The 27,426-nt window shown below is 54.5% G+C and overlaps 2 protein-coding genes across 29 annotated transcripts in view; one reads left to right on the forward strand and one right to left on the reverse strand.

The window, feature by feature from the left end:
* Positions 1-15,831, forward strand: part of KATNIP (katanin interacting protein) — a 230,679-nt gene extending 214,848 nt beyond the window's left edge. For 23 of the 24 annotated variants that reach the window (XM_063797736.1, XM_063797739.1, XM_054669051.2 and 20 more), the window contains 9 exons: positions 1,783-1,948; positions 5,337-5,494; positions 7,064-7,128; positions 8,567-8,677; positions 10,413-10,552; positions 12,395-12,496; positions 13,076-13,236; positions 13,347-13,435; positions 14,040-15,831. In XM_063797736.1, coding sequence (XP_063653806.1) covers positions 1,783-1,948; positions 5,337-5,494; positions 7,064-7,128; positions 8,567-8,677; positions 10,413-10,552; positions 12,395-12,496; positions 13,076-13,236; positions 13,347-13,435; positions 14,040-14,095 — 1,048 coding nt within the window. In that variant the 3' untranslated portion in view covers positions 14,096-15,831. Of the gene's footprint in view, positions 1-1,782; positions 1,949-5,336; positions 5,495-7,063; positions 7,129-8,566; positions 8,678-10,412; positions 10,553-12,394; positions 12,497-13,075; positions 13,237-13,346; positions 13,436-14,039 lie in introns of those variants that run through there. The other variant, XM_009430552.5, reaches the window with a different exon arrangement.
* A 10,538-nt stretch (positions 15,832-26,369) lies between these two features.
* The window catches only part of GSG1L (GSG1 like), a 285,264-nt gene continuing 284,207 nt past the window's right edge, over positions 26,370-27,426 (reverse strand). For all 5 annotated transcript variants that reach the window (XM_016929683.4, XM_054669115.2, XM_016929682.3 and 2 more), the window contains one exon: positions 26,370-26,943. In XM_016929683.4, the coding sequence (XP_016785172.1) occupies positions 26,846-26,943 (98 nt within the window). In that variant the 3' untranslated portion in view covers positions 26,370-26,845. The remainder of the gene's footprint in view (positions 26,944-27,426) is intronic.

Here is a 27,426-nt window from a genome sequence, read left to right on the forward strand (position 1 = left end):
GTTCCTTTTAGTGGGAAATGGTATTTAGAGACCATAATCTGGCCACTAGGGATGGTCACTGCTACTTGGTCAGTTGCTGTTTCTAGGCTTTTTTATGGATAGAGCTAGGAATTCATTTAGATGTTCTTGAGAGTGTCTGTGGAGTCTTCCTTTCACTGTCGGCTACAAATGCTCCAGCAGTTCTCTCTGCTCTCAGAATTGGGCAGGTTTGCTATGGAGCAGCCCCATTTCTAGGACAGAAACATAATTGCCTTTAGAAGGAAATAGAAGGTTCTCTAGCGGTCATCCTCAGTCAGCTTAGTTCCACAAACACTCCAGTGTGGAATTGCTGAATTTCCTCAGTTTTAAGATGCCAGCAATTGTCAGACACACCATCCATCAATTTAATAACAGCCTTTTAGGGAACAAAGAAACATTGCCTCCTTGGGTAAACACTTCGATTATGAGATTTTTTTTTTTTCCAAATTCACAACTTTAAAATGTAAAAGGAAACAAAAAGTTTCTTTTCAAATCTAGGAAATGTGGCAGCAGGCCAAGTTTCTCCCAGTACAGCAGCTGTGAGGTACCAGGAATCCAGGGTGTGGAGTGGGGAAGGTTCTAGAAAATGGGAGGGAGAGGGAGGTTGCTCAAAAGGCTGCCAGCTGGGCCCTTTTTTCCAGGACCAGGCTTCTGAATGGCAGTGCCAGACACATGGGCCAGAGCCACGAGGACAAGGGCCTGAGGCCTGGGCTGAGGCATGCTGGGCAGTCCGGGGAAGCGAGAGGCACGATTGTCCTTGGGACAAACACAGGCCAACTTGAGGATGAGCAGGATGTCCCAAGCAAGGGAACCAGAAACTGGCCAGGACAGGAGTGCGATAGGGCTGAGGTGACAAGCTCAGAGTGCCAGCTGGGAAGAGCATGAGGGAGCATGAGGGGCTCCCTCCTACAGGTTAGAGGCTTCCCTGGGATATCCAGGCCATGCGGTCACAGAGCATGGTCCAGCCAGAGCAGCTCCCACAGTCACCTGCCCCTCCTTCTACTTGTTCCAAGCCAAGAGCTGCAGAGCTCACCTGGTGCTTTTGTACCTCTCTCCCCCAGCATGGGAAGGAAGGGCTACACTTCTTTCCAACTATGCTGTAAAGCCAACACAGCAAATTTACAGAAAGTTTGGAAACTTGAGAAAAATACTCACCTCCATACCCTCTGACCCAATTATGTTTTTCACTTTTGCACACTCTCTCCTGGTCCTTGTCCTCATTTCTCAGCTTTATAATCAGTGTCCTGCCTCCTCCATGTGACTGCAGTGTCCTCATGATGGCACCTTAACCCCTGTGAAATTTACTTAACCATTTCCTGATTTTGAGATCTTTTAGGTTGTTATCCTTTTTTAAGCTATTGTAAATAACACTGTAATGAGCATCTTGGTTCGGATAGCCTTTCCCATATATTGAATACATTTTCCTTCTGGGGAAGAAAATCCCAGAAATGGGATCACTGGGCTAAAGGATTCTGAAAAATGATTCATTTTCCCTTTTAAAAAAAAAATCCCTGATGATTGCTTTTCTGCACCTTTAACAGCATAGCCTTTTTTTTTTCTTTTAAAAAATGTCTCATTTCATAGATGAGAGATGACTTCTGACTGTTGTTCTCAGCAGTCACACCTCCCCTTAACAAGCCTGACACAGCCAGGCTAGTGCCAGGCAGTGGGGACGTACTCGGGGCCGAGGGGGTGGGGGCCCCACTGTGATGCCTCCTGTGCCCACTGAGCCGCCCCCCTGCCGCTCCATCCCCATTGCTGCAGGTTAATTGATGGCACCAACATCACCATGGAGGATGAGCATATGTGGCTGATCCCCTTCTCGCCGGGGCTGGACCATGTGGTCACGATCCGCCTGGACAGGGCCGAAAGCATCGCAGGCCTGCGCTTCTGGAACTACAATAAATCTCCCGAGGACACCTATCGCGGGGTAAGCTGGGGAGCAGCGGCCGTGCTCAGTCCAGCGTCAGGGAAGCAGCACCTTGATGAATGGCTGGCGTGGCAGCCAGAGAGGAGCATAAATCCTCCAGAATTTTCCAAACGGAGCTGGGGGCGTTATGTCCAGGGAGGGAGAGAGCTGCTGTTTCCTTCTGCAAATGGCAAATGCAGGCTAAAGAGCGCAGGGCATTTCCAGGGAACTGCACAGCACCGTTTCTCCTGGTGCTGGGGGGTCCTAGGCAGGTCCAGGCCCCAGCTTGCCACGGTCAGTTTTGTCCCTCAAGTCCCTTGAGTGCTCGGGTGGCCAGGCCTCTGCTGAGGGCTTCACGGGCATTCATTGTTTCACTGGATTCTCATTCCAGCCAATGGGAGGTGGGTGTGATTACCCCCATTTCTTAGGGTCTGAAACTGAGGTCCAGGAAGGTTCACTTGCCCATCCAAGGCCACACAGCTGGAGTCTCCACCTTGGCCGGCCAGACCTGGAGCCCACATTGTGATTTCCGTGTGATGTTTTGCTGAGTGAGAAGCAGCAGGGGGGCGCTTCTGAGACTCAGCCTCGGTGGGAATGAAGAAGAGAGCCTTGGAAGAGCCCTTTTCTCTGGCTTTTCTGGCCTCAGGTGACTGAATGGGTGCCCTCCAGTCATGTAAAAGTGACGAGGCCACCGAAAGGTAGCAATTCAGCTAGGGCCCTACTATCAGGAGGGCCTGAGTCTGAGTCTCAGCTTGGACCCAACCAGCTGCGTAACCTTTGGCACGTGGCCTGCCTTCCCTGGGCCTGTCTCCTCATCTATAAAATGAGGAGGGAATAACACCTGCCACGGCGGATTGGCATCACCGTTGCCAGGTAACAGTTGACAAAGCCAGGACTCAGCCTCAGGTGATCCCCAGATCTGGGCTCCCCGCCATATACCCACCATGGAATTTATTCTAGGGCCTTAGGAATTGTATCACAGACCAGGTGTTAGAGGCTCACGCCTGTAATCCCAGTACTTTGGGAGGCTAAAGTTGGAGGATGGCTTGAGCCCAGGAGTTCTAGACCAGCCTGGGCAATACAGAGAGACCCCCATCTCTACCAAAAAAATAGGCAGGCTTAGTGGCACACACCTGTAGTCCCAGCCATTCAGGAGGCTAAGGCAGGAGGATCTCTTGAGCCCAGGTTGAGGCTGCAGTGAGCTATGATCTCATCATTGCACTCTAGCCTGGGTGACAGAGCAAGACACCATCTCAAAGAAAGAAAAATGAAAAAAAGAATTGTGTCACATCTTACAGCAGGATCGGCAGCCCCTGGCCCTCCCCGTGTAGCAGGCGCTTAGCCAGCATGCTCCTCTGAGCAGGCCGGTCACAGACCCTCCCAATGCCGCCCTGTGTCTCTATGAACGCTCCCCTGGGTTCAACACATTGAAGAAGTCAGATATATTGACATTAAAAAACAGCCTTCTGCCTCAAGTTGTGCCTTTGGGCCTTAAAATTCCCTTGAGCAAATCACAGTCTGTCTGGTAGAGCTTCTGTGACCTGAATTCACCATCTGGGGATGTTGGGCTGAGTTCCCATCTCACAGGTCTGGGCCCCACCAGCCAGACAATGGCTACAGTGGGATGAGGTGGGGGTGGGGGGGAATGGGCACGTGGCCTGAGATGGGAGACCCCCACTGCAGTGAAATGGGTGCTTTGACTCAGATCCCACACCCCAAAAGGCCTTCCCGAGCACCAGGGGTCCCTGACATGTGGTTGGAAGCCAGGGCCCTGGACTCCTGGAGTTGGGGCTTCAAATCCCTTCAGTGGCCCCCGGGCAAATCACTTAGTCCCTGTGAAGTTTAGCTTCCTTCCCTATAAGATGGAGGTGGTGATAGAGGTTACCTCGAAGGGAATGAGCAGAGGACATGTGGCCAGCTCTGCCCAGGGAAGTCAGGGATGCTTCCTGGAGGAGGTGTTGGCCCTGGAGGATGGACAGGGGCTTCCTGGGCCTCTGCTTTGCCATCACTGAATCCACTTTTGGGCGGCTCTGTCCAGGGCACACTCTGGCAGCTCCAGGCTTATGTCCTGCTAGCTCCAAGCCCAGCAGAAGAGAAAGCTCCCCTTTCCAGGCAAGCCAGCAAAACCCCAGGAGTCATGCTGATGGGCCCGGCCGTGTTTCAAGTTCAGCTCAGGGGGCCCAGGTAGGAATCCCCCTTGAGGAAAGCAGATGGAGAGATGGAGGACAGGGACCAAGTTCTAGTGACAGCCACGCCCGAAGCCAGGTAGCACCACACTTCAGGTTTACTTGTCCTGTGAGTAACTGACATAGAGGGGCTCCCAAAATGCTGAAGGAACGAGGGGCCCCAGGGGCACATGAGAGCCAGGTCAAGGACCCTTCCTCCCTTCCTTTCTGCAGGAGGAGCTCCTCTGCCTCTCCCTAGAGGAAAGCCACCAGTTGGATCAACAGCTGCACCCATGTTGCTGACCACGAATGTGGGCTAAGGTGTCGAGGAGAACCAGGCTCCAAAATCTGAAATCAGAGAGTGATGGCTGTTGCCCCTCCCTGCCCATAGAGCAGGTGGTGGCTGGGCCGCCTCAGACTCTACCATTAGGACTTTGAAATTGACCAGTAGAACCTGGCCATCTGGCTGGAGAACTCTGGCTAGAACAGGGAGAGATGTTGGCTCAAATCCACGTGAATCCTGCAAGCTCTTAGAAAGCATCTGCTGTGTTCCAGGCCCTGAGGCAGACAGAGAGGTGGTCCAGCCAGACCCTCTGCCATAAGAGAGACCCAGAAGCCACTGGGATGCTGCTAGGCATACAGGCCCAAAAAGGATGAGCTCAGTGCCATGAGAAGGAAGATCAGAAAGAGGCCTGTCCTGTCCTAAGGCAGAGCTCCCAGAGGGGTATTGATGTGTGAGCCAGGGGTTGAAAAAGGAGCGATAGAGGCTAACATTCACGAAGTATACAGTTTGTGCCAGGCTCTGTTTAGGGCACTTTATGTAGGTTAACTCATGACCGTGCCCATTTAACAGATGAGGAAATTGAGGCATAGGGAAGGTAGGTAACATACACAGCTACTAGTGGTGCACATGGAAGCGCCTGAGTCCATGCCCTTGACCTCCATCTCATGCCGCCCCAGGCCGCTGCAGCTGTTGAGGTGGGCGAGGCCTTGGCCAAGTCACGTGCCACCCCTGAAAGCCGTGGACCAGTGTCCGCTGTAGCAGGGGGCTCACCTGTCTTGTCCTCTGCTACCTGCCCAGCGCCCACACAGCACCTGATATGGGAAATGGACCTCGGTCAGGTGGCTCTGCGAAAGGCTCCCCATGGTGAGCACAGCTGCCAGCAGCTCCGGTCACGTCAGCACCGCTTCTGTCCCCACATGGCCTGCCTCCCTTCAGTCATGTTATTTCTTTTGTTTGCCAGGCCAAGATTGTCCACGTCTCCCTGGATGGCCTGTGCGTCTCCCCGCCAGAGGGCTTTCTCATCCGGAAGGGGCCAGGCAACTGCCACTTTGATTTTGCTCAAGAAATCCTCTTCGTGGACTACCTGCGGGCTCGGCTGCTGCCCCAGCCGGCCAGGAGGTGAGGAGAAAGTGGGCGCCACACACAGCCCCTCCTGGCCCCTGGGCCCGCTTGCTTTGCAAGTTGCTCTGATGTACATTCCGAAAGGGTTTTGAAACGATGATCAAACGCATTGCTTTTCAACTTAGTCGTTTTCTAAAGCTCAGCCAAGCCTCACCGGAAGCCTGTGGAATGGACTTACCTTGTCTGGGGACATTTGGGTTTTTCACAGTCTGGAGTGCTGAAGATTTTAAATGCTTCATTGCGTTTCCTGCTGAGAAAAGAGGCTACAGCCTGCCTCCATTCCAGAAATGCCTGCCGGCCAGTTTGGGGAAGGGCCTTCCTTCTCCCGTTTCTGTGTTCCTGATTTAGAAAGATTCAAGGAGAAAAATAGAGCTTAATATTTCATGGATTCACTGGGATTTCTCGGCCCCAGTCTCAGCTGCATTAAGTTCATAACGATTTGTAAATGCCACGTTAAGTTTACTCATTTAAACCCCCTGATGTCCAAACGCCAGAGGCCAAGCTCTCGAAACAAAATGAGTCTCCCTGCACTGTAGCGGGGTTGGCTGGCTGGGCTGGTCACTAGGAAGTCACTTAATTGTAACATTGCCCTTGAAATGGAAGAGAACCAGGCTAGGGCTGGAGGGCACTGACAGCGGACCAGGGAGAGGGGCCCCGTCAGGAGGGCCGTGGAGGAGAGGATCCTTCCTGAGGGCCAGCTGTGTGAACACTTTGATGTGTCCTTTGGGAAATCCTTCCAGCCACCCTTTGACCTAGCCAGTATGATGCCCGTTTTACAGATGTGGGAACTGAGGCTCTGGCTGGTGGAGCCAGGTGCTGAAGATCATGAAGCCAAAGCCATCAGGGCTGTGCCTGCCTTCCAGCCTCCTCTCACTTCCCTCTCCCCATCCTGCCCCAGACTCCAGCCCTCTGGCCGCTTTCTGGGGCAAACACCAGCAGCCCAGTGTCCTCCCACCTTGGGCCTTTGTTCTGCTGCTCCTCTGCGTGGAAGGTTCAGCTCTGGCACTTCCCAAGGCTGCCTCCTCCTGGAGGCCTTCCCAGAGCACTCCCTGAGGCAGCCTGCCCCACCCAGTCCCTCTGCCCTGTCACCCTGTCCTGGCTGTCAGCACAGCGTGGACCCTCCTTGTGTTTAAAGACATAGAGGGGGTTGGTTAAGAAAGGGGGCAGTGGTACCAGACAACCTCACGTCCCATCCCAGTTCTGCCACTACCAGCTGCATGGCCTTGAGCAAGTGACCTCACTTCTCTGTGTTCCAGTTTCCTCATCCACATCCCAAGCATCTAAAAATACCCACCTCCTAGGGTTGTGTTGAGGAATAAAAGAGTCCATTTCAGGAAAGCCCTGAGCCCCGTGCCTCCCTGGCACAGCATCCTGCCGGCATTGGCAATGACTGTCATCTAGAGCGGGAACTCCACGCGAGCAGGGGCCTCATCTCTCTTTTCCCTGCTGCATCCTAGGGAACGCTAAACTGCCATGTTTCTTCAAAGGCTGTTACCTAGGGGGTAACTGGCTGGTGATTCTGGGCCGTCGTGAGCTTCTTCATGGTGCTGTTTTGTGCTTTTTCAGGCTGGACATGAGAAGCCTGGAGTGTGCAAGCATGGACTACGAGGCACCGCTGATGCCCTGTGGCTGTATCCTTCTCCTCCCGCCCCACCAGCACATTCTGGGCCCCGAGGCAGCGCCTGGGCCGCAACTGCCCAGCCAGGGTTTCAGGCGGCCACAGCTGAGGCAGCTGGAACTCCATGCAAGGAAACCAAGGCAGAGGATAGGAGGCCTCCTGGGTCCTCAGGGCCACTAGGAGCTGCTGGAACTGGGGCAGCCAGGCTAGTTCCTGCTGAGGCTGGAGGGGGCAGCACCCAGGACTCCAGCTGGGAGGGGCTAGAGAAGCTGGCACTGACCCCAGTGGCTGGACTGGGGAAGGGGGGTGACCTGGAACCAGCCAGGGAGGAGGTGAAGATAGAAATAACTTGGCAATCCAGGCACAATAGCTCACACCTGTAATCCCAGTGCTTTAGGAGACCAAGGAGGTTGGATTGCTTGGGGCCAGGAGTTTGAGACTAGCCTGGGCAACATAATGAGACTCCATATCTTAAAAAAAATAAATTAGCTGGTGGTACATGCCCATAGTCCAAGCTACTTGGAGGCTGAGGTGGGAGGACCTTTTGAGCCCAGGAGTTCGAGGCTGCAGTGAGCTCTGATTGCACCACTGTACTTTAGCCCAGGCAGCAGAGCCCAGCACTCTGGTACTACTATCATTCCCATTTCACAGCTAGGAAAACTGAGGCACAGAGAGGCTCAGTAATTTGCCCAAGGCTGCACAGGTGGGAAGGGGTAGGGCCCAGGGGAGGTGAACCCAGGCAGCCTGGCTCTAAGGCCCACTCTCTAGCCAGCCAGTTCTGGAAGCACTGTCTCTGGCTATGCCATCATCTGGGAGCCACCCGGCCTGCTCCTGGGAGTGCGGGGAGTGAGCAGAGCACAGGGCTGAGGAAGGGCTTGATGCCCAGCTCTGCACGTGGGACTTCAGCAGCAATGGTGGTCTCCTTGCCCCGGCCCATGGCCCCTGGTGCTGTGAGGTTTATGTGTCCCCTTCTTAGCCTCCTGTTTACTTGAAAGGGATGGAGGAGGTTGCAGGTACTCTGTTCATGTCATTTCACAACCAGGGAAACTGGAGCGTTTTGTTCAATACCATACAATCAGTTTGTGACACAGATGTTTCCCCATCCTGCCTGCTCCCTGGAGAGCACCCTCTCCTCCCGTCCTGTCTCCTGGGGCCTAGAGGAAGGCTTTGAATTCCTAATACACACACACACGGGCACACGCACACGTGCACACATGCATGCATACACACACGTGAACACTCACATGCACACACACACGCATGCACACACATGCAATTTAAGAAAATGTGATGCTACCTATATTTTGATAGGCTCTAGTCGCAATAAGAGAAAAATGTTTTTCTCTCATTCATCAACATAAACCCAAAACAATTCCTCTTATCTTTGCCATTGTTTTACTATATTCTGAAAAAAAAAATTAAGCCTTCTTTTCCTTAATAAAGTGTCCCAGTCATTTTCCAGTTTCAGCTTCTCACCAGCTGGGGCGACCCCTATTACATCGGCCTCACCGGCCTGGAGCTGTATGACGAGCGAGGAGAAAAAATCCCCTTGTCGGAAAACAGTATCCTTTGTAGGACAGGAGTGGGCTCCACCCAGACTGAAGGGAGCATGGGAGGGTCGGGAACGGGGCAGAAGCCTTGTGTGCAGAGGGAAATGGCCCTCTAGGAACCAGAGCCCAGGGGGCTTTGCTTATAGTCAGATGCTGACCCTTGGGGACGGGCAGCAGAGAGCAGCTCCCAGCCCTGCCTGCTAAGACATCAGGAGCAGGAATTCCACAAACCAGAGTCCTGTGGTCCAGTGAATTGAGAGAGGCTGCCAACTATAGCGCCCCCTTCTCGGAGAACCACAGATACTTTGGAGTTCCAAAGGCTCTGACAAGGTCTGCAGGGAGAAGCCTGTTGCACTGTGTTCAACTCAGTGTGTCCTGAATTTCTTAAGTATGGAACCCTTTGTGCATAGTATGCCCACACCAGAATTTGCAAACTGTTAGCCCAGTGCATTTTAAAATGAGTTGCTAATATTTTTAGAAATCACGAGGTTTCACATGAAAACCCTGATCTCCGGTTTCCCCTGAGAAATTGGCAACACAGGCCCTTGATTATGCATAGTGGCAATGGCTGGACCTGGTTATCTGTTGCCATTTCTCCCCAAGCATATCCTTGTGGTCTACCTTAGCCCCCCACTCCTCCCATTGTTATCTACCAGGCCCCGAAACACACTGCTAATATTTACTCAGGGCTCACTCTGTGCTACCTCATCTGCCCTCACAACAATCTTGTGAGGTGATTGCTGCTGTTATCCCCATTTTACAGATGAGGAGCCTGAGACACAGAGAGATTGAGTAACTTGCCTAATGTCACACAGCCAGTGAGTGTCCAGACACCAGCTCTTGACCAAGCACTAGGCTATCCTGCCTCTTTCATGTAACCTGCCTGGCCCCCTCGGATCTTGAATCTGTGATCCCTGGCCCACCACAGTTAGGGAAATACCAGGGCAGGTCGAACCCCAAAGCCTGCCTTGCATCTGTTTGGGGTCCCTGGCTTCCAGTTGGATCCTTTTCTGCCTTCCCCTGGTGCCACCACCCTCCTCAGCTGGGATGAATGATTCTTGATGTTTTAGATCATTATTAGCGACTCCTCGAAGCTATAAAGCTTCATTGATTTTACCAGAGTGCTCACATCTGGTGCACTCGGAGATCCTCACATCCATCCTGGGAGCTGGAGGTTTTTATACCCATTTTACAGATGGGAAAACAGGCCCAGGGTTGACCTGTGACTTGCCCATGCCCTCACAGGTCATAATGGCAGAGGCAGAGCTAGAAGCTGGGTTCTGCAGATCACATTAGCCGGGTCCAGCTGCTCCGAGGTCCTTCCACACTGACCAGGAAGAGAGGCTCGGCATGATACTCACATGCCAGGGTAGAATCCAGCCACCGCCCCATTCCCTTCCAAAAGAAAACCTCCGCAGAGCTTGCCCTCCACCCTCTCAAGCAGCAGCAACATTTTACGTCCCCAGCTCTGGCAGTTCCCTGCAACGTCTCTTTTTCAGCTGGCCTTCTGTGTGGTTTCCTTCTCTCTCTACTTGAAACTGACCACCTCTCCAGACACACCTGCTCCCCTTGGGCCCGGCACTCCCCGTTTCCCCAGGACACGTCCAATTCAGCTGTCACTGCTGCGGCTGCCCAAAGCATCAGCCCTGCCAGCCCCAGAGTCCCCCGAGCCACGCCATCAGCCTGAGGGTGGCTGGCAGCCCCGAGCACACAGATTTGGGTTATGGCAACTTAGACGTCTCCTCAGATATTGCGGCCTTCCCCGACAGCGTGAACTCCCTGGAGGGCGTGGGCGGGGACGTCCGCACCCCAGACAAGCTCATCGACCAAGTGAACGACACCAGTGATGGCCGGCACATGTGGCTGGCTCCCATCCTGCCGGGCCTGGTGGGTTCCCGGCAGCGGCCACCGCAGCTCCTGGCCCTCAGGCGGGCAGGGGGACTTTCTTTCCCTGGTCTCAGTGATACGTCTTTCTTCCAGGTCAAGTTAATCTCAAGCCAAGATGCTTGGGAGCTGTCAGAAAGGTTTAGGTCTTTGCTAACTTGCCTGATGGGGTCAGCTCTTCCAGGCCAGCAGTTCTTTCTCTTTTATAAGGGGACACCTGGGGCGAAAGGGGTCCCATGGGAATCTGAAGCCAGGAACCCCAGCACAACTGCCTGAGGGCTTGGGCGTCCTGGGTCCCTGCAGGCAGCCCTCTCTGGTTCTCTGCTCTGCCTGGCTTTGCAGCCACTGTGCCCTCTTCCTCCCCACCCAGCTCTCCGCACACTCACGGTTTCTGCCCCTTCCTACATCACCAGGTAGATGACCCCAGTACGGCCGCCCTGTCCTCCTTCTGGCCCCAAATTGGCCTGGTCAGCTCTTCCGACCAACTGACTCAGTTTCCCAGATCTCAAATCTTGCACTGGGTCCTGCTTAGCTTTTAGCTCTGAGGCCTCATGGTGAGCAGACGTGGTTGGTTGTGGTGGAGAGGAAGGGGAGAGGGCATGGACGGGGTGGTCAGCCCCCCTGCAGCCTCTCAGCTCAGGGCCAGGTGCCTGGTAGAGATGCACAGCGGGTTCTTGGCAGCCATATGACTAGGGATGTGTCCCTTGTCCATGCCATGGGACTGAGTGGGGGATCGGGGGCACCTTTTTCTCTGAAAACACAGGAAGGTACAGCATCAGCAATTCTATGACGGAAGTTTTCCAAAGGCCACCCTAAAATTAGACCCCCCCATTGAGCGTCCTCAGCTTCCCCTGCCCCATTGCAGAGGGGGCAACACAGCTCTGTCCTCCCTGAGACTCAGGCCACCCACTGACGGCCAGCGGGTATTTTCCATTGTCTAGCACTGGAAGGCCTTTTGGGGTGTGGCGACTTCAGCTGTTGCTCTCGCGGCTGGACTCCAACATCTGTATCTGCTTGAGCCTCATGGGCAACTGAGTTTGAAGACCCTCGCCCTGACCTTTATTGTTTCCGTGGTCCAGCCAGGAGGCTGGCCCTACCCGAGCAGCCGCACTCCCTCTTGGCATATTCTGAGGATGGTCACAGGCTGGGGACCAGGGCCTGGGGCAGGACTGAGCCTGCAGTCTGTGGCCAGTGTGGAATGCTTATTTCTTGATTCTGTCTTGCAAGGGAGGGCCTCCCCTAATATCTGAGAGCTTTGGTTGGGGGTGGGGAGAGGGAGGGCTGTTTGAGGCTGCTCCGTCCCACTTTCCCCACTGGATTCTGCCCCGATCTAGACAGCCCCCTCCTTACTCCCCCAGCGGAGGTTCACAGACACGCCCTGGACATTGTCCAGCAGCACCTTGGCGTTGCTTCTCAGTGATGGTTTGGGGAAAGGACAGACAGGGTCAGATGCTGATCACCATGGCTGGTGCTCAACCCGAGTTGGGGACTGTCCCTTTAGCTCATGGGGCTCTAGACTATTTCTGGGCCTGACCTGAGGGGACGTGGGGGAGGGCCGAGGATGTTCCCAATCCTCCACTGGCATTTAAATGAGGGCCCCGACAGGCCCAAGAACACAGGCCCTCCAAAAGCCAGCTCAGCGGTTTGTTGCAAACGCAGCCACACGTGACCTGACTCAAGATGGGCTTCGAGGAGATGAAAGGGGGCGGAACTCCAGGCTGGCCCACATGGCAGGCGCTGCCTTGGGCACCACTGCTCACCCCAGCCCACGCCTGGCACCCCCAGCCCAGCCAAGCGCCTCTGTTTCCAAACATGCCTGTTTTAATTAGTGCTGCTCTCTGACAGGTGAACCGGGTTTATGTGATTTTCGATCTGCCTACCACCGTGTCAATGATCAAACTGTGGAATTATGCGAAAACACCCCATCGAGGGGTGAAGGAGTTTGGCGTAAGTACTTATTAGCTGAGTTTTTTGAGATAATTATGCTCGTTGGTAATTAGGCCGCCGGCAATTATCATTTGTCGCAGTTTGATTTACTTCTCTCTGTTGCAACCCTCGACACAAATGCCTGGTCGTCAGATGCAGGCGAATTTCCCACCCAACCATGAATTCAGAACCTGCTGGCAGTGATTTCAGTGTCACCCTGAGCAAATAGAAAGTGGGTTTTCTTCGTCTTTTCCTCTAGAATCCCACTGGTTTGGGGCGGTGACCCTGGGATGGGGAAAACAGGGACCCTGGATACCAGAGACCCAAGTTTGCCTCCAGCTCTGCCACTTGTGCTAATGGTATTAAAGCCCCTCGGGCCTCAGTTTCCTCATCTGCAATGTGGGCTGATAGCTCCTGCCTTTCCCAATGGTTGTGAAGATCTGAAATCACAAGGCAGACACAGCACACAGTAGGCGCTTGTTCCTGACAGCCCCATCTTCCCGAGGAGAAAGCCTTGGCTCAGAGCAGTAACACGTTCTGCCCAAGGTCAACGTGGGAGGGACGAGGGGGACCCATGAGTCCTGCCCCGTGTCCCTGCAGCTCCTGGTGGACGACCTGCTTGTGTATAATGGGATCCTGGCCATGGTGAGCCACCTGGTGGGGGGCATCCTGCCCACATGTGAGCCCACCGTGCCCTACCACACCATCCTCTTCACCGAGGACAGGGACATCCGCCACCAGGAGAAACACACCACCATCAGGTAGGGCCCCAGCCGGCCCCATGGCCTCCCCACCAGCCCTAAGGAGGATGGATGGCTGGGACACACGGCCAGGAGCCTGATCGAATCTTGTGTTTCCTTCCTACCCTCAGTAATCAGGCCGAGGATCAAGATGTCCAGATGATGAATGAAAACCAAATCATTACCAACGCGAAACGGAAGCAGAGCGTTGTTGACCCAGGTCAGTGGCATTTCTCTGCCCAGAGCATTGTGCCTTGGGAGCTCGGTCTGAATACAGAAGGAGCTGGTGGCCTTGCACCCCCGCTCTCACCCCTGCCTGCCACTAGACCGCTCTCCTTTGCCCAGGAGCCTGCCCAAAGGCCTAGGGAGGGACTGAAGAGGATGGAACCAGGGGAGCAACATGCTTCCGTCTTCTTGCAGGCACCTGTAACACAGTGGAGCTTCCTGAATCTAAGTGTCATGGGCACAGAGTGGGGAAGCAGTCAGGGACAGAGCACCATGTTAAAGGGGTTTGCCCCGGGCCGTGGGAAACCAATAGAGGATGCCCAAGGTGAGGGCTTCCCGGAGGAGGTGATGTTTGAGCTGGATCCTAAAGGATGTGAGGAGTGTGCCAGGCAGCCTGGGCAAAGGCTGCGAGGGGTGTTGTGGCAGAGCCTGCTCCAGGCGGAGGGAAGGGGCCAGCGTGCCAGGCGCCCCGAGAGCAGGGACTTTTCCAAGGGACTTGAATGGCAACCCAGGCTGCTGGATTTCACTGGGGAGTGTGGGGCACCCCTCCAGGGTTTGAGACTTAGTAACTCTGGTCCCTCTGGTCCCTGTCATGACAGCCTTACGTCCCAAAACCTGCATCAGCGAGAAGGAGACGAGACGACGGCGCTGCTGACTGGTGAAGGAGGGAGAGCTGGTCCTCCCACTATGGTGGGCTCCGTCAGCAGCCCCACTCAGTGCCTGCGTTCCTCACCCTCAGTCCCAGGAGCTGGAAGCGAACCGCAGTGTTGAGGGGAGCCCGCTGGGGAGAGGGGACTCGGGAGGACAGCCCTGGATACTACCAGAGTGACAGATGGCTGTGGCTGCAGGGCGCAGAGATCCCCTGCAGTTTTGGGTTGGCCACAGGGAGCCCAGGACACCTGCCTTCATGCCTCTGCTGTGAGACCCAGCAAAGCAGGGCCCATGACCACTAGGGCCTGGGCTGACCCTGACTCAGAACAGGACAATGACGGGGTGGGGAGGCATCCCATCCAGCCTCAGAGGGCCCAGAGAATGGCTGAGCAGGACAGTGGGAGACCAGACCCTACCCCGCAACTCCAGTAGGCAGGGCACTGCCCAGGGAGACTGCCTTCAGAAACCTGAGCTTCAGCGGCCAACACCCCCCATCCCCTGCGCATCCTTGTCTCATTTGGGGACTGGTGGAGCTGGGTGAGAGGTTGGGGTAGTTTCCTGGTTACAGGGGTCCACAAGACCCTCTCTCATCCCGGTATAGGGGCCTCTCTCCTCTCATCGGGCCTGATAAGGGATTGGCCAAGGCTGTGCATCCTGCAGAGGGAAGGAAGTCAGCTGGGCCACCCGCCATCCACCTTGGCAAGAGCTGAGCCCACTCTGGCAGGCCAGGGTATCATCTCTGTGCTGCTGCCGGGCCAGGAAGGGTGGGTGGGTGGCCAGCAGGCTGGCAGCTCCAGACCCCAGAGGGCCAGAAGAACTCACCCCAGTGCCCTCTGGACGCAGGTGTTGGGGAACACTGAAGACACTCCCCCATCTCCCCTCACCCTTGAGCAGGCCCTCCCTGCACTCTCTGCCACATGTCCCTCCTGGTCTGATCGCGGCTGTGCTCACTGATGTGGCTGCTTTCTGTCTCTGCCCCTGTGCTCTTGGAGGCAGGCAGTGAGGTGCTCCTTTCCCAGGCCCCCACCCCTTCTCCCTCTTCAGCCACTTCCCAGCGAGTTGGAAATGTGCCTTGCACCCCCAGCCGAGTGAAGCCCAGAACGCATCTATATGCATCGATGTAACAAGCTCGGATCAGGGACCTAATTGGTTTCCCAGTAGTGGGTAATTTCTCGTTCCAAATATTAATCCGTTGTTTTTCTGGCGCCCAGCCCGGCCCGCCGCAGTACTGTACTCGAGGTACGTTCCTATGCAACCGAGAGCCCCGGCAAATACTTCATGAGCTTAGCAGCCTGGGCTCGAGCAGCTATGCAAACGCGCTTTTCATTTGGAGCACGGGGCTGATGTGAAGATAAGAATTGTTTCTCCTGGAGAAAGATCCATCATTTCTCCAGCTTCCAAGCCCCCGGCACCTCTGCTCAGCTCCCAGATGTGACGAGTACCTCCCGCCGGGGGGAGTCAGGGGTTGATCAAACCAGCTCTTGTGACCCAAACCAGTGCCGCTGCATTAAAGGGAGCCCCAGCTACTCCTTCCCAGCTGAGATGTGGGTACAGGTCAGATTTGTCAGGGAGATGGCACTAACACGACACAAGCTCACTCCCAGAACCTCAGCTGATGTTTATAATAATCGTATGTACTGTGCAATTTAGGAGGGGAAAAAAAAGCTGTACAAGCTTTAACTCTAAAATAAATTTCTATTTTTTTCCTCTTGCAAAATTAATAAAAGATGTTATTAAGAATATAGTCCGAGTCACCGGATTTGGGGTCAGATGGGGAGTCCATGCTGCCTCCAGGAGCTGAGTGACACAGAGAAGCCCTCACTGAGCTGCAGATGGGGTCATGATCTCGCCCTGACTACTCAATGAGATTGTCCTGCCGTATCAGCAGACAACAGTAGCTCATCCATAGAGGGTGGTGATTACATGCCTGGCTCTAACTTGTTTAATCCACGTAACACAACCCTTTGGGGTGGGCACTATTATTATCCTCACTTTACAGATAAGGGAGCTGAGACACAGAGAGGTTGTGCAGCTTTCCTGGGACACACAGCTTTGGAAGCTATTAGCCAATGCACAGATCCTGAGAGGGCCCCTGGAGAGTTGAGGTGGGGGTGACAACACTTGGGTCTTTGGCCCTGGGGTTTCCCTTCACCATGTGTGGATCCTGGAATGGCAGCCCCCAGACCCCCAGTTCCTGGACCTCCTCCCTGCCCACCCCCATGCCCCTGCTGCCTCCAGGGGTGAGTGTTGGCAGCTTGTGGCTTCTGGATAAAGCAGCCCTTGAGTGGAAAGAGGGCTCAGTTGAGGAGGGTCACACTGCAGTTCAGGCACCAGCAATAGCATTGGCAGCAGGTAGGACAGTCCTTTAGAAACCCTACTTTGCTTCACTATGTGGGTCAGAGGAGAGAGCCCCCTCTGTCCAGCCAGGAGAGGCCCAGCCCCAAGCATAGAGGGAAAACAGCAGGGGCTCCGGCCGGCCTGCTCCATGCCCCCTGTTCCCTCTGATTTCCCAAGAGACAGGCCTGGCTGTGCCCAGCCATGCTAGTGTTGGAAAGCAGTCGCCCTCCCTCCTTTTGGTGGAAGGTTCTCTGGGCCAGCCCTGGAGACCCTCGAGGGCAGCCCAGACCTTCCAGCATTCCCTCTGTGAGAGTGGGAGGCCGGCAGCGGTGTCCCAGCCTCTCAGCTCTGCTGAGCCTCTCCAGCCCCTGCCAGAGCCCTGGGGTGGAGTCCTGTTATTCAGGGGCCAGACAAGTGATGTCAGGGAGTGATGTCAACACTGGCCTGCAAGGACCGTGGTTGACACGGCGGCACAGGCCCTTCGAAGGGGTCAGCCACACCTCAGATCCAAGGGGCCAGCAACATCCGGTCTTCAAGGTTTCTTCTTTTTTTTTTTTTTAATTGAGACAGAGTCTGGCTCTGGCTCTGTCGCCTAGGCTGGAGTACAGTGGTGTGATCTTGGCTCACTGCAAGCTCTGCCTCCCAGGTTCATGCCATTCTCCTGCCTCATTCTCCCAAGTAGCTGGGACTACAGGCGCCCGCCACCACGCCCGGCTAATGTTTCTGTATTTTTAATAGAGACAGGGTTTCACCATGTTAGCCAGGATGGTCTTGATCTCCTGACCTCGTGATCCACCCGCCTCAGCCTCCGAAAGTGCTGGGATTACAGGCGTGAGCCACCTCGCCCGGCTCGGTCTTCAAGGTTTCTGAGAGAAGCCAGACAGCCAGGCGTTTCTTTTATCTTTAATGTGAAATCTAACTTTTAAATGTTGGCTCAACTTCAACAAACAGGCAAACACACACTGAGTGAGCCAAGTATTGAATAAAACCCGTCCGCAGGCAGGCCCCGGTCCGTTCACCAATCCTGCTTGCTCAGCGGGCCTCCCTTTCTGCCCCACCTCCAACCTGGGGTTCAAGGAATGTCCCAGGCTGGAATCTCCCAGCTCCTCTTCCCTCTCCAGGGAGGAAAAAGGAGAGAGGGCTCCTTCCTAGCCTGTTACTCCCACTCCTCAGCCCCCAGATGGGCAGAGACAGGACGACCATCAGGTGACACCTCTGGGTCCTGGAGGCGGCAGCCCCCACACTCGGCTGTTGTGGTAAACAGACGTCCTCCTTTCCCTCCACATCCTGAGGCTTCCTATTCTGTGCAACGCCCCCCGACCCCCAGCGCCCCAACAAACAGAGACATAAATGACTCCCAGGCTGCCACTGTCAGGGGTCAGGGCTCGTTGGCTCCCTGGCATAGGTGACTGGAAATGGGCCTCCACTGCAGCTGACAAGAGGGTTACGGCACGGGCTCCCAGTGGAGGCTCCCACAGGCCTCCAGCCCTTGCGGACCTGCCTCCTCTGTTCAGCAGTGGGAAGGACCTGCTTCCCACCCCCCCCGGAAGTTCCAACACTGGCACTGCCACCCCAGAAGGACCCAGAAGGACCCCCCAGAGCCTGCCAAGGGGGGCTTCGCAGCCAGGCAGGTGGCAGCTGCCCCATGCGAGGCACGTGTGCTGAGATGCCCGGGTTCCCTCTCCCAGCCTCACCTCCCGCCTCACTTGGAGCCAGGACAGTCCCTTTCCAAGGCCCCCAGGCCCCACCTGGCCTCTTCACAGTCCACAATCCAGTGGCCCAGCCTCTTGGGTTTGGCGGACTCACTAGGCGATGCTTAATTTTTAAAAATGAGTTGCCTTCCTTTATTATCAAGTTTCACATTAAAATTCAGATTCCCTGCTTCTCTGGAAAGACAGGAAGATCCGGCAACCTGGTCCCACGTTCCCAGCTGGCCCCAGAGCCTGAGCAGTGCTCTCCAGATGGTCCTGGTCCCCGCCAGCCCCTCTTGTCCCACCCTTGCCTGCAGTCCTCCCTCGCATGACCATACACACACACACCCAGCCAGCGTGTGAGTTTGCAACCCCTGAGATAGAAGCAGGTTAAGGAATGTGGAGGAGAAGAGGGGACGTGGGGATAGTGCTGCGGGGCCCAGTGGGCGTGGAGCTGGCAAGGCTGGACCTCTCGCAATGAGACCCCAGCCTCCCAGGCATGCGCAGTGCTCTCTGGGGCCCTGAGACTTGAGCCTCTGACGGCCAGAGGCCGGGGAGAGCAAGAGGTGGCCAGCCTCCATCCAGTATGTTGCATATGTCCCCAGGTGCTCTGGGGGTGCCTCCCTGACTGTGTGGGCATGTCCCAGATTGCCGTGTGCAGTGTGGCATTTATGACAGCACTCCAGTCTCCTAGCCTCTCTGGGAAACTGCTCCACTCACAGCTTCTGCCACAGGGGCAGCCTTTGACAACCATATGCTGTGATGATGACAACAAAATTCCTAACAGCGGCCAGGCACAGCAGCTCAGGCCTGTAATCCCAGCACTTTGGGAGACTGAGGCAGGTGGATCACTTGAGGTCAGGAGTTCGAGACCAGCCTGCCAACATGGTGAAACTCCATTTCTACTAAAAAAAATATAAAAATTAGCCAGGCATGGTGGTGGGCGTCTGTAATCCCAGCTACTCAGGAGGCTGAGGCAGGAGAATCGCTTGAACTTGGGAGGTGAAGGTTGCAGTGAGCCGGGATCGCACCACTGCACTTCAGCCTAGGCAACAAGAGTGAGACTCCATCTCAAAAAAAAAAAAAAAAAAAAAAAAAAAAAAAAAAAAATCCTAACAGCCAATACACACTAAGCCCTCATCCTGAGAGCGAATGCGCTGCGGTTTCTCCTGAAGGCGCACAGTGGTGAGTTGCAGTGAGACCTGGGCTGCAGGCACCACTCTCCCCAGAAAGCTGGTGAGGACTCACACACAGTGACCCTGGGGCCAGCTGCCAGGGTCCCAGTCTAGGCTCCACCAACCACTTCCTGACAGTGCGACCTTGGCAAGTGACCTTACGCCCTGGGCCCTAGGCTTCCTTACCCAGGCTGCAGTGGTACCAGCAGTACCTCTGTCATGGAGCAGAGCTCTCAGGCGCCAGGCCCACTGGTGCTCACATCAACTCCATCCACCATCAGACGGAGGCTGGGATGTGACTTCTGGGTCTGGGATCTTCACCAGAGCAACGTGGCACTACCTCGCACCCGGTCCCTCTCAAATTTCCAGGGCACCATCCCAGCCTTGGCAGATTGGTCCACAAAGGGCACTGGCCTTAGTGCAGCCAGCCCATTGGCTGAGCAGAGATCGATGTCCCGATGCCCTGCCCCTCCTCCGCCAACTCTTTCCCCTTCCCTATCCATTCCCTTCCCTCCCCTGATTGGCCCCTGGGATTCTTCCTCCCTTGCCTCCTCTCCCTGGGTTCATCCTGCCTGCACCTCCCACCCCCAACACACATGCCCTAGAAGTTCTCAGGAGGGCCGGGAAGAAGGGGTAAGAGTGGGTGTACCCGGCTGGGCATGTTGCACCCACTCACCAGCTTGGCCCCATCACAGAGCTTCTCCCATGCAGAGGCCCCTCCCGCTCCCCCTGGAGTCCCAGGACCCCTCATTACCCTGGGTGCCCGCTACTCCTGGCAGCTGCCCACTCCCCTACCAGGCCTGTGGCCATCAGCCTGGCCCCTTGCCTTCCCTAAGGCAGAAGCTCAATGTCAGTCCAAGACTACATGTGGCCCAAGGAGCAATTACAGGGTGACGTGAGCCAGGCGGTGCTGGGGACAGGGCAGGGGCCCTGCACAGCGATTTCCTGTCTGTCCATGCAGTAAATCCCCACACGGAGGAGACTGGTTTTTCCTCATGACTGATGGTCCCAGGCTGGGCTGAATTTGTCTCAATCCCACGGCAGCCAGGCCTGGGGCGGGCACAATCACTCTGTGCCCCACAGCTCAGCTCCCGGGAGAGGCTCAGGGACCACGTCTTCCATGTTTGGGGGCAGGGAGGGGGCCCTTTTCTAATTCATCCACTCAGAGAGCAGCTTTTCCTGATTTCCACCAAGGCCTCATCTGGCCGGCAGCATCCCAGCCTGCACAGCATCAAAGCCCCAGACAGGAGCCTGGCCCAGCTCTGTCACTCATCTCCAAGCCCCATGGGTGCCACTGATCAGACGCCCACTTCCCTCCATTCCCGGGGCCAGCGCACCCCAAGCCACCGCCATCTCCCAGCAGGACCCTGCTGCAGCCCCCTCTGGTCACCCTGCCTCTGCCCTGCCGCCCATTTCTCAGGCCTGCCCCACACACAGCCAGAAGAAACCTCCCAAAATGCACAGCCCATCATGTCTGCCTTTTAAAACCCTGCCTTTTAAATCAGTGTCTCCTGTGGCCTTCAAGATGAAGATGACGGCCAAACTCCTTGCCACAACCCCCAAAGCCCCACAGTCTCTGACCCCAGCAGACCCCATGTCCTCGCCCCGAGCTCCAAGCACTCTGTCCTGTCATGCAGTGCTGCACATGGCCACATGGCGCTCACGGTGCTCCTCCAACCCCAGGGCCTTTGCACCCACGGTTCCTCCCACCTACCCTGTGCCTCCTGCCTCCTTTCTCTCCCTTCATTCTGTGCTGCAATGGTCCTTCCGAGAGGCCCTCCCTCATCCTCTGGTCTAAATCACATCTTTCCTTGGTTCACCTACATAACACCTCTCACTATACAAAGTGATTATTTTATTATTTAGGAGTGTGTGTGTGTGTGTGTGAGAGAGAGAGAGAGAGAAAGAAAGAGAGAGAGAGAGAGATGGAGTCTTGCTCTGTCGTCCAGGCTGGAGTGCAGTGGCTTGATCTCTTGGCTCACTGCAACCTCTGCCTCCTGGGTTCAAGCGATTCTCCTGCCTCAGCCTCCCGAGTAGCTGGGATGATAGGTGTGCGCCACCACACCCGGCTCATTTTTGCATTTTTAGTAGAGACAGGGTTTCACCATGTTGGCCAGGCTGGTCTCGAACCCTTGACCTGAAGTGATCTGCCTGCCTTGGCCTCCCAAAGTGCTGGGATTACAGGCGTGAGCCACCACACCCAGCTTATTTAGGATTATTAATAATCTAATCTCCACAAGGGTGAAGATAGTGTCTGTCTTTCTTGTTCGCCATGGCCACTCCAGGGCACAGCTCTGTTCCTGTACACAGCAGTCCCTCCATGACTATTTCTTGGATCAATGAGGCACATAGCAGGTCTGCAGTGGCCTCGGGATTTGAACCCAGGCGTAACTGCACAGCCTCAGGGGCTTTCTTCCATCCTCACATCCTCCCAGGCAGGGGCTTGACACCCTTGCTGCAGCAGCTCTTCCCAGGGGATGATCCTCCCGCAGCGTGCCTCGTCTTCAGGCCTGGCTGCCGCAGATGAATCTCCATGAATCAAGCTGACATTTCCATTACCCGAGGGAGACGAGTGTGTGGCCAGGACGGCTGGCTTTGGCGGGGGTGGCGGGGATGCGTGCCCATCACAGCCACCAGCCAAGGAGGGAAGGCAGCCCAGTTACTCACGGAGGCCCGGGCCTGCCCATCAGCCCTTGGCCAGAGAAGGGACTGTGGCTTCATGGGCCCTCTGCACCTGGGGAGAGGGGGTGACATGGGCCAACAAGCAACAAGAGAAGCACAGAGCATGTGCAGACACAGGTGTGTGCCCAGGGCCACGTGTGTATCATGAGCATGTTTGTTCAGCATTAGCACATGTGTGGTATTTCGTCCAGAGCCAGCAGAAGCACGCATGAGCGTGTGTGCACAAGGTCAACAGAACACACAGTGTGGATGAGCAGTGAACATGCAGTTAGCTCCTAGGTACATATAAGGTGCTGACTCACACTTGAGCAATATCAACGTGTTGTGGGGGGCCAGGGGGGTAGGGTCAGCACTTCGAGCCAAAGTCAGCCTCTGATGATCATGGGTATGTGTGACTGGGCCACGGTAAGGTTGGCATGTACACACGAGCCCAAGGCGTGTGGATACAGAGACACGGGACGCAGGTGCCCAGGGCAGAACGAGGTCGTGTAAGCGCTTTGGGCTGTGGGTCACGTCGATATATATGGGTGTCAAGACCAAAGACACACACACAGCCATTCTCTTCATGGTTGGAGCCTGTCTGCTCAGGGCAGCGCAGGGGAGGGGTAGCTGGGAAAGCTGTCTGCGGAGGTGGGTGGAGGGGCCTTTTCTTTCCCATCCAGGCCTCTGGGTGCTCAACCAGGCACCCCCTGCCTTCAAACCAGATGGTGACTCCCACCTTCCAGATTCAGGCAGACACTGGCATTCGCTCCCTGCATAAAGACAACTCTCATACGAACTCGTAGTAAACCCACTGGAATTACTCACCCAGCCTGCCTCTTATCTAACCAGCAGCTTTCTTGCTGCAGGCTCCATGAAACTGACAGACAGCTGGTTCTCAGCCCCTGCCCAGGAGGTGCCCAGAAGGAGACCAGAGGACTTGAAGCTCAGTGGCCCTGGGAGCCTCTGACCTCTCTCCCTTGCCCCGTGACAATGGCTGTCGCTCAAGCTGTCCGCATATCATAACCACATACCACTTGCACGATTGTTTATTTAATATTTTTCTTTAAGCCAACTCTTTTTTTCTTTTACTTAAATGCCTATTTTGGTTTCATCCTAAGCAGTAACGTCTGTGAAGTCATAGCACTGATGTGCCCACTGTACATTTTTTTCTAATACACATTTACATAAACATAACTATTAAAATAGATTAAAATTTTGCCCATGTGTCAACTACAATCATCTCCTGGACCTCCTGCGGTCCACTCGCCAACTTCAGAAGGACCCCGGGTGAGAACAAGAGCTCCTAGATGCCTGGTGGCCAGGGCTAGATCCCTGTCAGATCTGTCCCTGCCCAGGCCCATATATGGCAGCCGCCCTCTCTTGCATGAGGCCAAAGCCCAAATTCCTTGTTCTGACATTCAAGGCCTCAGTAGAGCTGGACCATAATTGCTCTCCCAGGCCCATTTCCAGCCCCGCCTTAAGCCCCACCTAGTAGGTCATTAATATTTACTGAATGAATGGAAAGTGAATTAACAAATTGTTCGCTTGATGAATCAATGCGTGAATGAATGAGCACAAACCTCCAGCTGGCTCTCCCCTGAGCCCCTGAGACTCAAGACATCTGAACCACGACGTCTCCATCTTCCCTATCCCCCAAGCTGACCCTGTAACCTGAGAGTCGTCACCAACTTTCCTCTTCTCCCACTCAGTCTATTCCCTCCTAATTGGTTCCTGAATCTGCCCGCATGGTCCCCTCCCCAGGGCAACTTTCCTAAGCCAGACCACTTTCTTCTCTTTCTTGAGTGTAAGAGGGATGAGGAAGGGAGAAGCATCTCCCACAACTATTCTGTGCCCATAGCTACGGTGATCTCCCTCAAATGTACACCCAGGCGCATCCCAGTCTGCTAAAAGCATCTCACTGCCCACTCCTCATTGCCCCAGGGTAAACTCTAAGCTCCCTAAGAAGGTTTCCAGCTCCTCCTGGCCTGGCTCCACTGCCCTCTGACGCCTAATTTCCCACAACTGCCTCCTGACCTCCCTGCTCTCCACACCTGCCATTGGGACTATTTTAAAGTCCTCTAATGTACTTTCTTTCCCTGCTATACTCTTGCCTGGCTGATGCCCAGACAATCTTCATGTCTTGGTTTAGACATCATTTTCTCAAAGGAGCCTCCCTAGACTACAGCTCCCACAGCCCCGATTTCCCCTTGTTGTCCTGTTAGTAAACACCCACAAAGTGTTTACTTGTGCCAGGCTCTGTTCTAGACACTTCAAATATGTTAGCTCATTTAATTTGCACAACAGCTTGAAGAGGTAGGTATAATGATTATCCGGATTTAATGGATGAGGAAACAGGCACAGAAAGGTCAAGTAACTCGCCCAAGGTCACAAGTGGAGAAGGTGGAATCTGAACCCAGGCTCATGACAATAGATGCCCTCTCTGGATGCTCCAGCATCCCACCTCAAGTGCCTACCACAGTGCTTGGCACATAGTAGGGGCACAGTGAACTCTATCAGTGAATAGATGGATGCACAGCTGGATGGTTGAGTAATGAGGATGTGTGACGCATGGAAGGAGGATGGATGGAAGTCTGATACAAGGAAGGATGACAAGCAATCAATAGAAGATGGATAGATGGATGGATGAACGGATGGATAATTGATGGATGATGGATAGATGAAGGAATGGATGGATGATAGATAGGTGTATGGATAATGGATGGATAGATGATGAATAGATGAATGAATGGATAAAGAATAAATGGATAATGCAGAAATGGATAATGGATGGATGGATGGTTGATGGATAATGGGCAGATGGAGGGATGAATGGATGTGTGGATGACGGATAACGGATGGATGGAGGGTTGATGGATAATGGGCAGATGGAGGGATGAATGGATGAGTGGATGATGGATAATGGATAGATGGAGGGATGATGGCTGATGAATGATGGATAAAGGATGGATGGATGATGGATAGATGGATGAATGGATAGATAGTGGATGGAAAGATGATGGATGATGGATGGAAGGATAAATAATGGATAAATGAGGAAATGCATAATGGTTGAATGGATAAGGGATGAATGGATGATGGATAGATGGAGGAATGGATAATGGATAAATAGCTAACGAATAGGTGGATGGATGATGAATGGATGGATGAAAGCATAGACAATGAATGGATAGATGATGGATGGATGGATGGATGGATGGATGGATGGATGATGGATGGATGGATGATGGATAGATAGCTGATGAATAGGTGGGTGGATGATGAATGGATGGATGAATGGATAGATAATGGACGGACAGATGATGGATGGATGGGTGGATGGATGGATGAAGGATGGATGGATGGATGATGAAGGATGCATGGTTGATGGACGATAGATGGATAATAGATGATGAGTGGGTGGATAATGGATTAATGATGATGGAGGGATGAATGAAAAATGGATGAATGGATAATGGACAATAGCTGGATGAGTGATAGATGCTGGATGGATGGATGGATAGATGATGGATAGCTGATGAATGAGTGGATGGATGTCAAATGGATGGATGAATGGATAGATGATGGATGGATGGAAAGATGGATGAATGAATGATGGATGGATGAGTGGAAAGATGAATTATGAATGATGGATGGATGATGAATGATGGATGGATAATAGATGATGAATGGGTGGATAATAGATGGACGAATGATAGATGGAGGGACAAATGATGAATGGATGGATGGATGATGGATAATGGCTGGATGAGTGATGGATGATGGATGGAAGGATGGAAGGATAAAGGAGAAGAATGTATTCTACGTGGGGAAAAGCTCTAGAAATTCTTCTGGGAAGGAATAAGGCCTCTTGGGAAATGACTGAACTTGGAGTCAGGAGTCCTGATTCAAACCCCATCTCTGCCATTTGCTAGCTCTGTAATCACAGGCAAGTTACTTCATTCATCTCTGTGACCCTAATTTTCCTCCTCTTTATAATAGGAATCTGTTTCTCCAGGCATCTAAGCCCTGGGATTTTCTGTAAAGGTGGTGCTAGGCACAGGGTAAAGCCTCCTCAGGGTCAGGGTGGTGTGATGTTGCTGAGCTCTGAAGAGAAATGTGGCTTCTTCACCCTCCCTGCTTAGGGCTTGGGTTTGGGGGCCCACTTCTTGCTCGCCCCACATCTCTTGCTTGCCTGGCCCCTGCCTTGCCCACTCTCTGGAATCCAAGGCAGCCCTGCCAGCCTGTGTCCAGTCTGGGCTCTGTGCTCCCTCCCTGCCACCCTGCAGTGTCTGGCCCTGGCCTCTGCACAGTCTCTGCTGTCACCTTCAGCCTCCTTGAGGAGTAATGGGGTGGGGCAATGACAGGGCAGCCACAGCCCACAGAGCAACTGGCCTCCATACACCGCAAGAAAACAAGTTCAACAAGCATTTATTGAGCCCCTGCTGTGTGCCTGCTGTGTGACACCCCTGCAGTGCCTGCACCACTGCCCCCTCCTTCAGGAAGCCACTCTCTGCCCCCCAAAGGGCTCTGCCCCTCTGGGCACCTGACTGGCTTGTGGGTGCCAGCCATTCAGTGGCCAGTGGCCATGTGTCTCCTGGCATCGCAGCTGTGCCCAGCAGGTCTCATGTGATGATGGCAAGAGTCCGGGGCTGCTGTCCCAAAGTCACTCTGTGCAGCCCTGTGCATTCCCTTGGGCCTGCCCTGGCCCCTTTTCCAAGGCCCTGGGACCCAGGCAGCGATGGGCAGGACAGGCCTGGCATCTCCCACGCAGGCTGACTGAGTTCACGGCACACAGGCCAGGGTTCTGGGGGCACCACTCTGGTGGTCTTGCAGCAGGGGCTGGTGCCAGCGATGGCCTGAGGTCCGCGGGCCAGGTTGAGGTCTTGGTCACACCCAGTGCCCCAAGACCCAGCACTGTCGGTTCAGCTCTGGTGCTTCCTGTGCGGAGCTCCGGGGCCAGGAATCCGCCATGTGTGGCTGGTGTCCTGCCAGGAGACAAGGCGGTCAGTGCTGAAAGCCACCTTCCTCCACCCACATCCTGTCTACCCACCGCCCCCCACCCACACATCCATCACTCACCCTCATTTACTAGGCCTTCTGCCCATCATGCCTTCTGTCTACCGATCCATGCCCAACACCACCAGCTCTCCACCCATCCCTCCCCTGTCAGCCACCCAGTCACCCACCAGTTCACCAACACACCTGTGACCTAGTCACGTATCTGCCAATATTTGCTGCCATCCACTTATCAAGCCACCAATGTATCCACGACTCTGCTCACACCCTCTCCAACCCACAGCCCAGAACCCGCTCATGCACCTCACACCTGCCAACAGGTGCACCACTCCCCCAGCCATCCTCCTACCACCCAGTAACCCAACCATCCTCCTACCACCCAATAACACACCTTTACATGTACACATCCACCTACACCCAAAACATCCCCTTATCCACCCCATGCCCACCTG

This window comes from Pan troglodytes, chromosome 18 (genome assembly GCF_028858775.2).
Source record: "Pan troglodytes isolate AG18354 chromosome 18, NHGRI_mPanTro3-v2.0_pri, whole genome shotgun sequence".
Classification (NCBI taxonomy): domain Eukaryota; kingdom Metazoa; phylum Chordata; class Mammalia; order Primates; family Hominidae; genus Pan; species Pan troglodytes.